The 16565-nt window shown below is 38.4% G+C and overlaps 1 protein-coding gene across 2 annotated transcripts in view; it reads left to right on the top strand.

The window, feature by feature from the left end:
* The window catches only part of ascc3 (activating signal cointegrator 1 complex subunit 3), a 238871-nt gene that overhangs the window by 204495 nt on the left and 17811 nt on the right, over positions 1 to 16565 (top strand). For both annotated transcript variants that reach the window (XM_082150224.1, XM_082150225.1), the window contains exons 35-36: positions 6906 to 7017; positions 16126 to 16260. In XM_082150224.1, coding sequence (XP_082006350.1) covers positions 6906 to 7017; positions 16126 to 16260 — 247 coding nt within the window. The remainder of the gene's footprint in view (positions 1 to 6905; positions 7018 to 16125; positions 16261 to 16565) is intronic.

Here is a 16565-nt window from a genome sequence, read left to right as displayed (position 1 = left end):
CAGTGATGGTTCATTTTTGTTGTAGAAAAGTTATTTAGTTAATTTATATATTTAGCCGCTCTGGAGAAAACCGTGATGTCATCGTCCTGCTCAGTTCAGTTCTCATATAATGATGTCAATGCCGGCAGAGCAATAATATTTTTGAATATTAAATTAAATGTCCCCTACTAAGCAAGCCAAAAGCCAATGGCAACAAAGGTGAAAAAAGGCGAAAATGTCCACTTATAATCTTAGTCAAAAGTCATAACTGAGTTTTTTTCAAGACCCTGTCTTGTTGTTAAGTACTGATCAGGTGTTGATGTGTAAATGTGGGCTGTTTTATGCTAATGTTTGTGATTCCATCGTCGCAGGGCAGTTTAACCCTCTGAGCCTCTTCGGTTCCAAAAAAACGAACCCAAAAAAAATATGTTTAGAATTTTTTCTTGATGTTATTCGGATGTGTTAAAGGGTCAAAAATAAAAAGTAACACTTGTTACCTTCGCAGTCAAAAGTGACTGACATAGGAAATTAATGAGAAATACGAAAAAATATGAAAACTCAAAAAATCTTTTGTGGGTACAAACTTACAATCAGCCATGATACAAAAGAAGAAAAAAAAGAAATACAGCAATGAGGGGGTTAATCTCGAAAACATTTTGAGTGCAAAATAGCCTAAAATTACATTTTAATTGCAAAATGTTTGTATAATTATTTTGAATGATATTTTAATTGAATTAATTTTTTAATTAAGAATCAAATACTGAGTAAAAAAAAAATGCTTTCCATATGTCCTTTCTAACAAATTGTTAATGTTTGTTTATAGTTGTAATGCAAAACCTGATACTTATCTAACAAAACACATCTAAACCTTGACAAAAAGTAATCTTTTAGAATGTCTAAATGTATATCTAAATGCAAAACCTAATAAAAGTAAGAAATTATGTCCAAGAACTACTAGGGAATCTAAAAGCCTCTCTATATATTTATACAGGGAGCTATACAGGTGGTGACACCGTGACATCACACTTATTCAAATGAACCGCACTAACAGAGCAATCGCACCAGAGTTTGTCTTAATCAAACCTAACCTGCCAAGTATGAACACACAATTGGTCTTTTTTAGTAATTTATCAAGATATTTTGGGTTCCTCGTGATACAAAGTGCGTCCCAATTCACATACTCATGCACTATTCTGTGACGTTTTGCAGTATAAATAAAGTGAGTAGTGAGTTCACACCAAGTGGCAACCTCCCGCTCTCTCTCTTGTGAATCCCACACGGAAGTGACTTAAACTGTGATTCATCGACTGGCCACTAGAGACAGGCTCTAAAAGAAAGTCAACCCCATAAACCCCCATGTTAAAATACCAAACTTTACAGCAGGAAAAAATATGTTTACAGCCTGGTACAAAAAGTATTTGTGGTCTGTAATGCTAATTTTACCCTTCATGACAACTGTGAGGGGGGTGAATGGTTTTATAACTCATCCGTTTAAATTATATGAAGCCTTAAAGCAGGGCTCAGTAGTTTCGGGATTTCTTCGACGTATTCTCGCTTTTTGCTCGCAGGTTTCTCTCTAGAGCTCCCCCTATAGCTTCGGAATAGATATTTGACAACACTGTTGTAAAAACTCGTTGGCGATTCTCAGACACCAGAGGCTAGTAGATCAACGACATCAAAGCAGATGGGACATTCTTTAAAACGTCTTCTTCATTCGGGTTCGGACAGCGAGAGGGAGCGCAATAATGACAGCATTTTAGCTGATTTCTTTTGGCCGTGTTTACATCGCGAGACCTGATATCACGCGATACTTCCTGACGCGGCCCGCCGGCTCAAAGTTGCATGTGCGGATTTTCCGCTCATGGGCATCAGGGGGGTGCGAAACGACCACCATTCAACCCGAAATAAGTAATATAACCATTCCAATGACTCCGAAGCTGTTCAGTTAAGGTAAAAAAGTTACTTAGTTCACCTTTAAAGTTCTGCATAATTAAGGGCGTGGCCACTTGAGTGACAGGTCCCCTCAGCTAATCCGCCTCGTTCCACATTTCCGGTTATCTGGGAGTGACACGCGACCAAGATGGCGACGGCCGGCTCCGCCCACTTTGGGCTTAAAAATTTGTCTTCAGAAACCGTACGGCTGACGTCACGCACACTATTTCCATTGTTTTATACAGTCTATGGTTCACACTGAAAGTTACAAATAGAAAAAGTAGACTTTAAATTCCCAGATGATGCACTTAAAGGGATAGTTCACCCAAAAATTAAAATTCTGTAATCATTTACTCACCTTCAAGTTGTTTCAAACCTGTATGAATAAATTTTTTCTGCTGAACACAAAAGAAGATATTTTGAAAAATGTCTGTAACCAAACAGTTGATGGACCCCATTGACTTCATAGTATTCTTTTTTTTTTCCTACTATGGAAGTCATTGGGGTCCATCAACTGTTTGGTTACCGACATTTTTCAATAGTGATGCTCCGATTGATCGGCCGCCGATCATGATCGGCCGATATTGGCAAAAAATAGCTTGATCGGCAACCCCCAAAAGCGCCGATCAAAAAAGCCGATCACGTGACGTAAATAACTCGCGCAACTTTTCCGCATGCGCGGCAACACAACAGCAGAGCAGAGCTTGCTTAACAGTGGCAAAATGAGTTCTCCTATGACGGCAATTCAATGGCAATTATAAACGAGCGCACAACTGATGCTGGCGCGCGCGGTAAATGACATTCGCGAGAGGATAACAGATCTACGCGCGAGGAAACGGGAACTCGCGAGCTCATTCAAACCCTGCGCGGGCGCATGACATCTCTGCCCTCGCGCGCGCGCGCATGATCATTCCCCACACTCTCGCGCTTGATCTCCTCTCGCCTGCTGATTTTGCTCGCTCGAACACTTTTATTTTTGGCAGTCGAGGGGCGGGACTTACTGTTTTAATAACCTCAAATGTCATTGTCATTATTTTATTTTTTGGATCTGATGTAGTTAGTTCCTCAACTACATCCATTGTAGTCTGCCTGACCCCTCTTTGTTTTGAAAAATTATACTGTGCCTTATTTGGAAAAGGTGGCCTACAGTAGCCTTATGTTATCTTGTTTTCTAACTACAATTAAATAGATATTGGTGGTTCTTCAAGATTTTCTTGACTCTATCATATTTCCATTCTGTGATCGGCAGTGATCGGCAATCGGCAGATCATGATTTTGGTGATCGGTAATCGGTGATCGACCCCAAAAATGCTGATCGGAGCATCACTATTTTTCAAAATATCTTCTTTTGTGTTCAGCAGAAAAAATAAATTCATACAGGTTTGAAACAACTTGAGGGTGAGTAAATGATGACAGAATTTTCATTTTTGGGTGAACTATCCCTTTAATTAACAGAAAAAACAAAGTGTTTAATGGTGGACACTTCATGCACTCAACTGTCGCAGATTTAATTGCGTAGCGAAGGGGGAGGAGCTATAAGATTCTGATGTCGAATGACAAAATAACCTTATAGAATTCAAACACTGCACAATTGAGTACACAGTGTATAAGTGCATAGTGTATAAGTGCATCATTTGGGACGCAACTGGTTTCTTTAAACCGTGTGATTTCACTGTGTTTCTGTATATTTAGTTCCTGTTACAATACTGCGTGACTAGCTGAGAATAATGATAATGTGTGAGGGTTGATGTCCTCGGAGAGCATTTTAGCATGTTGCCACGGCTTTTTCTTTTTAAATGTCATTTAAAAACAGCACAACAGCTTCTTTCCAGTAAGGTTGCACATTAATAATAGGACGCACTGCTCCATTTGGCACATCTCCATCTATCTGTGTGTTTCTGTGGCACATCACCTTCACACGAGCCGTGATTGACTGGATCTGAGCAGTTTTAAGCGGACAGGAGCCCCAGAGGACTCATAACCACCTCACATCAGCTAAACTAACAGCAGGCATTTCATCAGACGTATAGGTGTTCACTACAGCCGTCTGAGAGAAACACATCACTGCCACCTGGCTGTGTAGAACCATGCCCTTTATACTTTAATAATTCAATAGCTCGGTTTATTGCAAGCATGTTTAATGGTTAATATGCACTACCATTCAAAGAAATTAATACTTTTATTTAGCATAGATCTAGTAAATAGATCAAAAGTAATAGTACAGACATTTATAATGTTATATTTCCATTTCAGATAAGTTCTGTTCATTTGAACGTTATTTCTTTGAAAAGTATCACAGTTTCCACAAAAATATGAAACAGCACAACTGTTTTCAACACTGATAATAATCATAAATGTTTCTTGAACATCAAATCATCATATTAGAATGATTTCTGAAGGATCATGTGACACTGAAGACTGATTGCAATGATGCTGAAGATTCAGCTTTGATCACAAGAATAAATTACAGTTAATCGTATATTCACATAGAAATCGTATATTCATCTCACTTTTTTAAACTATTTTTTATCAAATAAATTCTTTTTAAAACTTTTTAAAAAATCTTAATTTTTCCAAACTTTTGACTGGTAGTTTAAATAAATTGAGAATAATTGTCAATATATACTCTAATTACAAATAATGATATGTATATTATATAACTCTATATATATTTTGTGTGTTTGGTGTTTGATGACTAGTCCCACAACTTTAACTAGAAGCTTATATCAATCAGGCTGTGGTCTGTTGATTAATATAATTTACAAAACAAATTTGACAAAACTCACTTTCATTTTCACTTTTATGCACTTATGCAATATGCATAATTGTCTGTTTCTGTTTTTTATGACAAACCATATTTTGTGAAAATTGATTAAAATAACTGTTTACTTTCATGTAGGCTATTTATGGGTGGATCTTTCCAGTAAGACAAATACTTATTAAAGTCTATAGTGTGTAGCACCTACAGCTCTGCATTTCCTTCAATAGGCTTATGTTCACACTCCAGTCTTAAAGACACAGCAGCAGAAAAGCTGCTTGTTTGGTTGTAATGATCAGAGAGATGGTTTGGTTGAACAGTCAGTTCTTCTCCAGCTGCGTCTCAAAGGTTTATCTAAGACCTGTGGAATTATGTGATGCTATGAAAAATTCAAAAGGGTCTGTAGACCTGTGGCCTTTTAATCATAGACTAATGTCCTTTCTCTCTCTCTCACACACACACACACACACACACACACACACACACACACACACACACACACACACACACACACAAAGGCCTTCTGTTCTGACTGGCAGTTACCTTGACACATCTCTCCTCCTGATATCTGGCTGGAGATGTTCACATTTCACAGTGTGTACCAGCTGAAACCAGCCCTGGAAATCATCCGCGTGTGCTGATCATTATTTACATGGACATCTTTATTTACATATCACTGTGATTTTTTTATTTTTTATTTTTTTATTGACACAGATCATGTTATCAGTACTTCTGAGATTTTGAGTGCTGAAAAAAATTAGCAATTTCTACAGAATATACAGTATCAATACAACCAGAATGAACTGTTTTTTATTCTCTCTCTCTCTCTCTCTCTCTCTCTCTCTCTCTCTCTCTCTCTCTCTCTCTCTCTCACACACACACACACACAAACACACACACACACACACACACACACACACACAAACAGCAGGAGAAATGTTTGCCGTCACTCAGAGTTAATGAAGTGCATAGTTGTGTGTGTATCTCATGTGGTTGCTCTTACAGCTTTGCTGAGCATGGAAGTGATTTCGGCTCTCCAGCAAATCTGGGAATGATTTTGCAGCAAAGCATTGCTTTTCTGGAGGTGTTGTGTTTTTGAATAAACACCCACCTGTGCTGTCAAAGTATCTCTCTCAGTATCATATGCATCATTGCTTACACTATATTGATAAATACATTCTGTAAGGTATTTATTAAGGATGCATGTCATATTGGCCAGTATTTCTTTTTAAGTGCATCACTCAATATTCTACAACTCCAACATTAAATCTCTATAAAGATCACACATTAACGTGATGTGATTGTCAGCATTACCATGTGCATTATGATATGATTTTACATAAATACATACATTTGTAAAGTTTATGGAGATGCAGCATAAAAAGACTTGTTGGTTATTAATGTCTCTGTTTAGATTTTGATTTGATTTCTATTAATGCTGGATAATTCTTTTAACAGTGTCACTTTAGTGAAAGATTTGCTGTTCACTTTGAGAAGCGCTGTTTTCTTCACACATGAATAACAGGAGATATGCATTTAGAATATGTCATTATTTCTGCCTCTAAATCTACATGAAATAATTGAAATTAATGTGACATTAATCTTTGGTCTGTTGTCTTATGTCGCCATTGCATTATCCAGCAAGCTTATTATATTTTCCTCCGTAGTGCACAGCTGTAGTGTGAACAGTGTTTTTGTTGTTGTTGTTGTTTGTTTGTTTTAAATAGCCAAAATAGATTAAAAAATATATAAAATAGATTTATAACATCATATCAGACAAAATCAAATTCCAGTAAAAATAGCCAAGCATCCTTCAAAATAATAACTTCAGCTGATTAGCAAAACTGCATTAAAAAATGCAAACAAATTAAAGCTTTTTAGAGGATAATTTTAAATAAAAGTGTATTTTGTATGATGGCAATGGCAGATTTTTTGTTTAAAACGTATATTAATAGCTTCACCTCATTCATATCTTATCCAACATACACTAATAATGTATGCAGCTGTTGTATCCTCCAGTAGTTAATATCCAGTGAAATTCTCTGCTAAATGTGTCTTGTTTTAAGCACGTTTAGATATGTTTACGAGAAAATAAGATGCTCCGAATCATCAAAGATACTCATAAAGAAGATTACAGATCAAAATCCTATTAAATTAAGCAGATTTTCTGTGTTGAATATTGCAGATGAGTCATTTTAGTGTGTTCCACTTTTAACTGTTCTCTCTTTGTTCTCAGCTACTATAATTTGGATGACACCAGCCATGAAACCATTAACAAATACCTTTCAACCCTGGTGGAGAGGAGCCTGAGAGACCTGGAGTGCTCGTACTGCATGGAGATACAGCAGGTATTTCTACACGCTGCCCAGTTCTGGATTGATCATTTATACGTTTACATTTGCATTAGTCATTTAGCAGACGCCTTTTTCCAAAGCGCCTTACAAATGTGACCCTGGATCACAAAACCAGTCACAAGTCGCACGGGTATATTTATGGCAATAGCCAACAATACATTGTATGGGTCAAAATTATCGATTTTTCTTTTATGGCAAAAATCATTAGGATATTAATTAGTCTTTCTCTCAAATTTCCTACCGTAAATATATAAAACATTTATTTTTGTGAGTGACTCCAGCACAATCGTGAACATAAGTGGACAACTTTAAAGGAGATTTTCTCAATGTTTCGATTTTTTTGCGCCCTCAGATTCCAGATTTTCAAATATCGTCCTATCCTAACAAACCATACATCAATGGAAAGCTTATATATTCAGCTTTCAGATGATGTGTACATCTCAAATTAAAAAAATTGACCCATGTGACTGGTTTTGTGGTCCAGGGTCACAAATGAAGAATACAGCAAGCGAGTCATCATGAAGAGGCAAACAACACAAGAAGTGCTCAAAATACAAAGTTTCAGACATTGCTTAGAGTAGCATAAGCTAGACAAGGGAGATTAAAGGAAAAGGAAAGGATCTTTCTTTTTTTTTTATGAGGTTAAGTGCTCACAGAAGAGATGAGTTTTCAGTGTCTTTTGAATGTTGTCAGGGATTCTGAGTTTTATTCTGAGTTATTTGTTCATTATTTCTGTTATTATCAGCTGTTACTACTGCAATATTATTTCCTAGTTTGATGTTATTATTTAGGTCAGAGTTGCCACATCTGTAGTCATGAGAATTGTTACATCAGGTCAATTCCAAACCCTTGCGAGCATTTTAGGCATCATGGGTAATTCATTAGCTGCGCCCCAATTCAAAGGCTCTTTCCTACAAATGCGCCCTTCTTTCTCTGGCCTGCGAATGTGAGAACGAGCCTATCCCAAGACTCATTGCACGTTGGTGACGGTTGCAATTTTTTTTTTGAGAAAATGCCGGATTGCGCCTATAATTGTCGGGTTTTAACTAACTATACACGTTTTTTGTTTATTTTTTCTGTCTTTAAAAGACACTTTTGAGCTATTTGTATGTTGACACATCTTACCCATATGCGATTTTATAGATGGTTTATTCTCTTTTATATGGACAGAAACGGATCAAGGTGAACATATTTAGACAGGTTGGGTTTTCAGACAGTTGTATATAACTTTCACAAAAGTTCAGTATAAAGACACAAGTATATAGTTTTTACGAGCAATCCTCTGTAGGCTAGACCCTACCATTTGACAACACTCGGTCTGACCTTTGTGTGACCTTTGAAGTCTCTGTTATTCAAAGGATGCACTGTCTGAATCAGGACACAACTATTGTGTTTGCATGAAAACAATCCCAGAATGCCAACAAATTTGTTGACAACAAATTGTAATTGACCAACAAACTATTTTTATCACACCAATATTTTGTGCATGTAAATACATTGTGTGTAGTGTTCAGAAGTAGGGCTGTGAAATGATTAATAGCATCCAAAATAAAAGTTTGTGTTTGCATAATATATGTGTGTGTACTATTTATAATTATTTTGTATATATAAATACTCACACATGCATGTATATATTTAAGAAAAATGTGTTATTTATATATAAAATATTTATAATATAAATTATATATAAATGTATATTTACAGTATATACATGCAAATATTTCTTAAATATATACATGCATGTGTGTGTATTTATATATACAAAATAATTATACATAGTACACACACATATATTATGCAAACACAAACTTTTATTTTGGATGCGATTAATCGTGTCACAGCCCTTGTTCAGAGAGTTGCTGCCTATTTAGAGTGTGTTGAGTTTATTTCATGTATTTTCCTCAGTAGATATTAGTGGTGGGAGAAAAAATCGATCCATCGATGCATCGCGATTCTCTCTCCAACGATTCTGGATCGATTCTGAGAATTTCAGAATCGATTCTGAGCTTAGTTTTTTACCAGATGTGCGATGACGCTGAGTTTGCTTTAGAAACACCCGTCTTCTGCTTGCTAACAATTCCTCACACACGCACACAACTCAAACCTTCCGTAAAATAATCTTTCATAAAGTTCGGAAAGGTTGAAGCGAATTACAAGGACATTCACAGGCTTCATTGCACAGGATGCACTGTGAGAGACGCGCGCTTGTTTTGATGTTACACTTAAAGTGTGCTGTCTCGCCCGTCTGTATTTTCCTTACAAATGCTCTACGAAGTCATCATTTATGTGGTTTGGAATGCAGTGGACTTATATATTTAAAATATGAATCTCACTAACAGAAGGCTGCTTTCAATTTTAAATGCTGACGCACGCTTTGTTTGTGTACGAGACTGCTCGCGCAAGCGGCTGTGCGACTCCGTGTAAGTGGTTTAATATACTTGTGCAAAATGAACGTAAACACAGCCAGTTATGTCTTAAGGGATTAAACGGACAGGACAAACCACATTACTTCTTATATTTCAAAAGAGATCCGAGCGTGAATGCAGCTTAATAGATCTCCCGCAGTCTATGTCATAGTAAAATACAAAAGTACGATGAAGAAAAATCACTCACAGTTCTTGAATGGAAAATGTTCAGATAATCTTAAATACTGAAAGCACTCTTTGTTTGTTGTTTGCCATGTTTCTTTGCTCCTCTTTATTATTTGCTACTTGCTTCTTGTATGGTTTGAAGTTATATAAGTTTAAAATTCTTAAAATACAACTGTTTTAATGATTTTTTTTAATTTTTTATTATTTTTAAAAAAGTACTTAATTACTTATGTAAACTAATGAATTAATAAGGGGGGAAAAGTAGATAAAGAATCGATCTGGAATCGGATCGTGACCTCCAGAATCGGAATCGGATCGGATCGTGAGGTGACTAAAGATTCCCACCTCTAGTAGATATGCAGATGAAGCATCTCAGAAGTCATGTAAATGAACAGTTTTGACTGGAGGAATGTGCTCTGACCTGTCCTGAGTTAGCCTGCATTTCGACCTGTGTTGTGTTCATGAGTGACTGTGTTTGTGAGTGACTGTGTTCATGAGTAGTGACTGTGTTCATCAGTGACTGTGTTCATCAGTGACTGTGTTCATCAGTGACTGTGTTCATCAGTGACTGTGTTCATCAGTGACTGTGTTCATCAGTGACTGTGTTCATCAGTGACTGTGTTGTCGTGTTCATCAGTGACAGTGTTCATCAGTGACAGTGTTCATCAGTGACTGTGTTCATCAGTGACTGTGTTCATCAGTGACTGTTCATCAGTGACTGTGTTCATCAGTGACTGTGTTGTCGTGTTCATCAGTGACTGTGTTCATCAGTGATTGTGTTGTTGTGTTCATCAGTGACTGTGTTCATCAGTGACTGTGTTCATCAGTGACTGTGTTCATCAGTGACTGTGTTCATCAGTGACTGTGTTCATCAGTGACTGTGTTCATCAGTGACTGTGTTCATCAGTGACTGTTGTCGTGTTCATCAGTGACTGTGTTCATCAGTGATTGTGTTGTTGTGTTCATCAGTGACTGTGTTCATCAGTGATTGTGTTGTTGTGTTCATCAGTGACTGTTCATGAGTGACTGTGTTCATGAGTGACAGTGTTCATGAGTGACTGTGTTCATGAGTGACTGTGTTCATCAGTGACTGTGTTCATCAGTGACTGTGTTCATCAGTGACTGTGTTCATCAGTGACTGTGTTCATCAGTGACTGTGTTGTCGTGTTCATCAGTGACAGTGTTCATCAGTGACAGTTTTCATCAGTGACAGTGTTCATCAGTGACAGTGTTCATCAGTGACAGTGTTCATCAGTGACAGTGTTCATCAGTGACAGTGTTCATCAGTGACAGTGTTCATCAGTGACAGTGTTCATCAGTGACAGTGTTCATCAGTGACTGTGTTCATCAGTGACTGTGTTCATCAGTGACTGTGTTCATCAGTGACTGTGTTCATCAGTGACTGTGTTCATCAGTGACTGTGTTCATCAGTGACTGTGTTCATCAGTGACTGTGTTCATCAGTGACTGTGTTCATCAGTGACTGTGTTCATCAGTGACTGTGTTGTCGTGTTCATCAGTGACAGTGTTCATCAGTGACAGTGTTCATCAGTGACAGTGTTCATCAGTGACAGTGTTCATCAGTGACAGTGTTCATCAGTGACAGTGTTCATCAGTGACTGTGTTCATCAGTGACTGTGTTCATCAGTGACTGTGTTCATCAGTGACTGTGTTCATCAGTGACTGTGTTCATCAGTGACTGTGTTGTCGTGTTCATCAGTGACTGTGTTCATCAGTGATTGTGTTGTTGTGTTCATCAGTGACTGTGTTCATCAGTGACTGTGTTCATCAGTGACTGTGTTCATCAGTGACTGTGTTCATCAGTGACTGTGTTCATCAGTGACTGTGTTGTCGTGTTCATCAGTGACTGTGTTCATCAGTGATTGTGTTGTTGTGTTCATCAGTGACTGTGTTCATGAGTGACTGTGTTCATCAGTGACTGTTCACCAGTGACTGTTCATCAGTGACTGTGTTCATCAAGTGACTGTGTTCATCAGTGACTGACTGTGTTCATTAGTGAATGTGTTCATTAGTGACTAGTCAGTTCATCAGTGACTGTGTTCATCAGTGACTGTGTTCATCAGTGACTGTTCATCAGTGACTGTGTTCATCAGTGACTGTTCATCAGTGACTGTGTTCATCAGTGACTGTTCATCAGTGACTGTGTTCATCAGTGACTGACTGTTTTACAGTATATAGTTGAACAGTATATAGTGACTGTGTTCATCAGTGACTGTGTTCATCAGTGACTGACTGTGTTCATCAGTGACTGACTGTGTTCATCAGTGACTGTGTTCATCAGTGACTGTGTTCATCAAGTGACTGTTCATCAGTGACTGTGTTCATCAAGTGACTGTGTTCATCAGTGACTGTGTTCATCAAGTGACTGTTCATCAGTGACTGTGTTCATCAGTGACTGTGTTCATCAGTGACTGTGTTCATCAGTGACTGTGTTCATCAGTGACTGTGTTCATCAGTGACTGTGTTCATCAGTGACTGTGTTCATCAGTGACTGTTGTTGTGTTAATCAGTGACTGTGTTGTCGTGTTAATCAATGACTGTGTTGTCGTGTTCATCAGTGACTGTTGTCGTGTTCATCAGTGACTGTGTTGTCGTGTTCATCAGTGAATGTGTTGTTGTGTTCATCAGTGACTGTGTTGTCGTGTTCATCAGTGACTGTGTTGTCGTTAGGGATGGGTATCGTTAAGGTTTTAATGGTATTACTACTCTTACCGATACTCCTTATCGATCCGGTACTTTAACGGTATTCTTATCGTTTCTTTTCATTATTTAAAAAAAAAGGGGAAAAATTATTTAGAACATAATTAATATTGCTTTATATTCTGAAATTTTACATATATATAAAAGCAATGCTTTAACAAAACAAATAAAACATGTATGTTATGTAGAAGGGTGCAGGGTTTTGTGTTTTATATACAGAAGACATAGGACACCAAAAACAAAGTACAAACACATGGTCAAAAACAAAACAAAAAGTATACAATAAAACAAATATACAAATTATATACCCAGTGCTTTAATTTCAGTAATGTCTACTGAGATTACTGTTCAGGAGTAATATGGGCTAAAAAGACATCTAATAAATTCAGATGTAAAATAACACTGCATAGTTTATCATAGATAGATTAAAGCTTATAAAAGCCAAAATTATTAATTCAAGAGCTGCGCTGATTTTCTCTTTGCCTTTTGTTGTTTGATTCACATTAATGGAGCAATCGTCAGCAGGATTATTAGACTGCTGCCTCTTTAAGACCAAATGCAGATCTAATCATTATTACGCCTCATATTTTCTCAAAACTATTTACGCCCATTTAAGACATAAATTGTAGTTAAGTGAATAAACTGTTTACTTGAATCTCCAAGAAGGCCATTTTGACATATTTGTGTGTAAATTTGATCGGTTAGATGCGCACACGAAGCCCAAAATATACGTTGCTGCTTGTCTCGTTGCGGTGTGTTTCGGAGCGCGCGCCGCCTTTGGAACAGCGTCTATTGCGTCAATTGTGGTACTTTTAATAGCCTTTTATTATCAAACGTGTCCCGCAGTTTAGCATCAGTATAGACTATATTTTACAACAATCACGATCGTGCAGATTCTGACGTTACGTTTGGGTTTTAGGGAGAAATGACAGCGCACCGCTGTGAAGGGAAGGAAGTTGCGCTGGAGAGAATGTGGCTTTAGTTTTTAATGGTTATACCTCAAATATCATCTTTTTTTATAATCATTGGAAGCCAAAATCTAAATCTAAAATAAAATGAGTTTAATATCAAACATCTAAAGTGTAACCGTTTGAATGTTTAGTTCTGTCCTCATCGTCACTCATTAAGCAGGGCTGTTGTGTTGCGCGCGCCGTGGCTCTGCGTGAAAGATCGCTCTCTCTCTCACACACTCTCTCTTTAGCAAAAATGCATCACAGACAATAATGGTTCAATATTATTTTATATAGAAGTGGCTGGCGAGATTAAATTAGCAAGATAATAGTTTCTTAATAGCAATAATAAATGGCACGTGTAGCCTACTTTCTTAATTTCTCCAGTACCGACAGCAGAACCGATAACGTCCAAGCTTATCGATCCAGCGGTCTTTCACAATTCAGCACCGGGGCCCGTTTAATACCGGGTTTCGGTACCCATCCCTAGTTGTCGTGTTCATCAGTGACTGTTGTTGTGTTAATCAATGACTGTGTTGTCGTGTTCATCAGTGAATGTGTTGTTGTGTTCATCAGTGACTGTTCATCAGTGACTCTGTTGTCGTGTTCATCAGTGACTGTGTTGTCGTGTTCATCAGTGACTGTGTTGTCGTGTTCATCAGTGACTGTGTTGTTGTGTTCATCAGTGACTGTGTTGTTGTGTTCATCAGTGACTGTTCATCAGTGACTGTGTTGTCGTGTTAATCAATGACTGTTGATGTGTTAATCAGTGACTGTTGTCGTGTCCATCAGTGACTGTGTTGTCGTGTTCATCAGTGAATGTGTTGTTGTGTTCATCAGTGACTGTTCATCAGTGACTGTGTTGTCGTGTTCATCAGTGACTGTTGTTGTGTTAATCAGTGACTGTGTTGTCGTGTTCATCAGTGAATGTGTTGTTGTGTTCATCAGTGACTGTTCATCAGTGACTGTGTTCATCAGTGACTGTGTTCATCAGTGACTGTGTTCATCAGCGACTGTGTTGTCGTGTTCATCAGTGTGACTGTTGTCGTGTTCATCAGTGACTGTGTTGTCGTGTTCATCAGTGACTGTTCATCAGTGACTGTGTTGTCGTGTTAATCAATGACTGTTGTTGTGTTCATCAGTGACTGTGTTGTCGTGTTCATCAGTGACTGTGTTGTCGTGTTCATCAGTGACTGTGTTGTCGTGTTCATCAGTGAATGTGTTGTTGTGTTCATCAGTGACTGTTCATCAGTGACTGTTCATCAGTGACTGTGTTCATCAGTGACTGTGTTGTTGTGTTCATCAGTAACTGTGTTCATCAGTGACTGTGTTCATCAGTGACTGTGTTCATCAGTGACTGTGTTGTTGTGTTCATCAGTGACTGTGTTGTTGTGTTCATCAGTGACTGTTCATCAGTGAATGTGTTCATCAGTGATTCTGTTGTCGTGTTCATCATTGACTGTTGTCGTGTTCATCAGTGACTGCGTTGTGGTGTTCATCAGTGACTGTGTTGTCGTGTTCATCAGTGACTGTGTTGTCGGTGACTGTGTTGTCGTGTTCATCAGTGACTGTGTTGTCGTGTTCATCAGTGACTGCGTTGTCGTGTTCATCAGTGACTGCGTTGTCGTGTTCATCAGTGACTGTGTTGTCGTGTTCATCAGGGAATGTGTTGTTGTGTTCATCAGTGACTGTTCATCAGTGAATGTGTTGTTGTGTTCATCAGTGACTGTTGTTGTGTTAATCAGTGACTGTGTTGTGTTCATCAGTGACTGTTCATCAGGGAATGTGTTCATCAGTGACTGTGTTGTTGTGTTAATCAGTGATTGTGTTGTCGTGTTCATCAGTGAATGTGTTCATCAGTGACTGTGTTCATCAGTGACTGTGTTGTTGTGTTAATCAGTGATTGTGTTGTCGTGTTCACCAGTGAATGTGTTCATCAGTGACTGTGTTGTTGTGTTAATCAGTGATTGTGTTGTCGTGTTCATCAGTGAATGTGTTCATCAGTGACTGTTCATCAAGTGACTGTTCATCAGTGACTGTGTTCATCAGTGACTGTGTTCATCTGTGACTGTGTTCATCAGTGACTGTGTTCATCAGTGACTGTGTTCATCAAGTGACTGTGTTCATCAAGTGACTGTTCATCAGTGACCGTGTTAATCAGTGACTGTGTTGTCGTGTTCATCAGTGACTGTGTTCATCAAGTGACTGTTCATCAGTGACTGTTCATCAGTGACTGTTCATCAGTGACTGTGTTCATCAGTGACTGTGTTGTTGTGTTAATCAGTGATTGTGTTGTCGTGTTCATCAGTGACTGTGTTCATCAAGTGACTGTTCATCAGTGACTGTTCATCAAGTGACTGTTCATCAGTGACTGTGTTCATCAGTGACTGTGTTCATCAAGTGACTGTGTTCATCAGTGACTGTGTTCAGTGACTGTGTTCATCAGTGACTGTGTTCATCAGTGACTGTGTTCATCAGTGACTGTGTTCATCAGTGACTGTGTTCATCAAGTGACTGTTCATCAGTGACTGTGTTCATCAGTGACTGTGTTCATCAAGTGACTGTGTTCATCAGTGACTGTGTTCATCAGTGACTGTGTTCATCAGTGACTGTGTTCATCAGTGACTGTGTTCATCAGTGACTGTGTTCATCAGTGACTGTGTTCATCAGTGACTGTGTTCATCAAGTGACTGTTCATCAGTGACTGTGTTCATCAGTGACTGTGTTCATCAGTGACTGTGTTCATCAAGTGACTGTTCATCAGTGACTGTGTTCATCAGTGAATGTGTTCATCAGTGACTGTGTTGTTGTGTTAATCAGTAACTGTGTTGTTGTGTTCAGGACGAGCAGACCATCGACCCGCTGACCTACGGTCGCATCGCATCCTACTATTACCTGAAACACCAGACCATCCGCATGTTCAAAGAGCGTCTGAAGCCGGAGTTTCCCGTCCAGGATCTACTGGCCGTCCTGTCGGTGAGCAAACACTTGTTTAAAAGCATCTCTCATCTTCTGCTCAGTGAAGCGTTCAGGGACAGTGCACTTTAAACACCAATGCATCACCACCTTCACTGGCCAACATCCTGACACAGTTAATGATTATTCCATGAGTCCAGTTTGGCTTGATACAGCTGAGCACTCTCTCACACATACACACACACAAACACACACACACATAAGGGTTGGTGTGAAAATTATCAGCTCTTTACGCCCGCCTCATTAGAGTGCCTTGCTCTCACTGATCACAGACATAATTGAGACATAAAGGCTTTTCACACTCC

The sequence above is a fragment of the Leuciscus leuciscus genome (genome assembly GCF_965113295.1).
Source record: "Leuciscus leuciscus genome assembly, chromosome: 20".
Classification (NCBI taxonomy): Eukaryota; Metazoa; Chordata; class Actinopteri; order Cypriniformes; family Leuciscidae; genus Leuciscus; species Leuciscus leuciscus.
The sequence above is the reverse complement of the archived record's forward strand: the minus strand, read 5'-3'. Positions and strand labels throughout refer to the sequence as shown.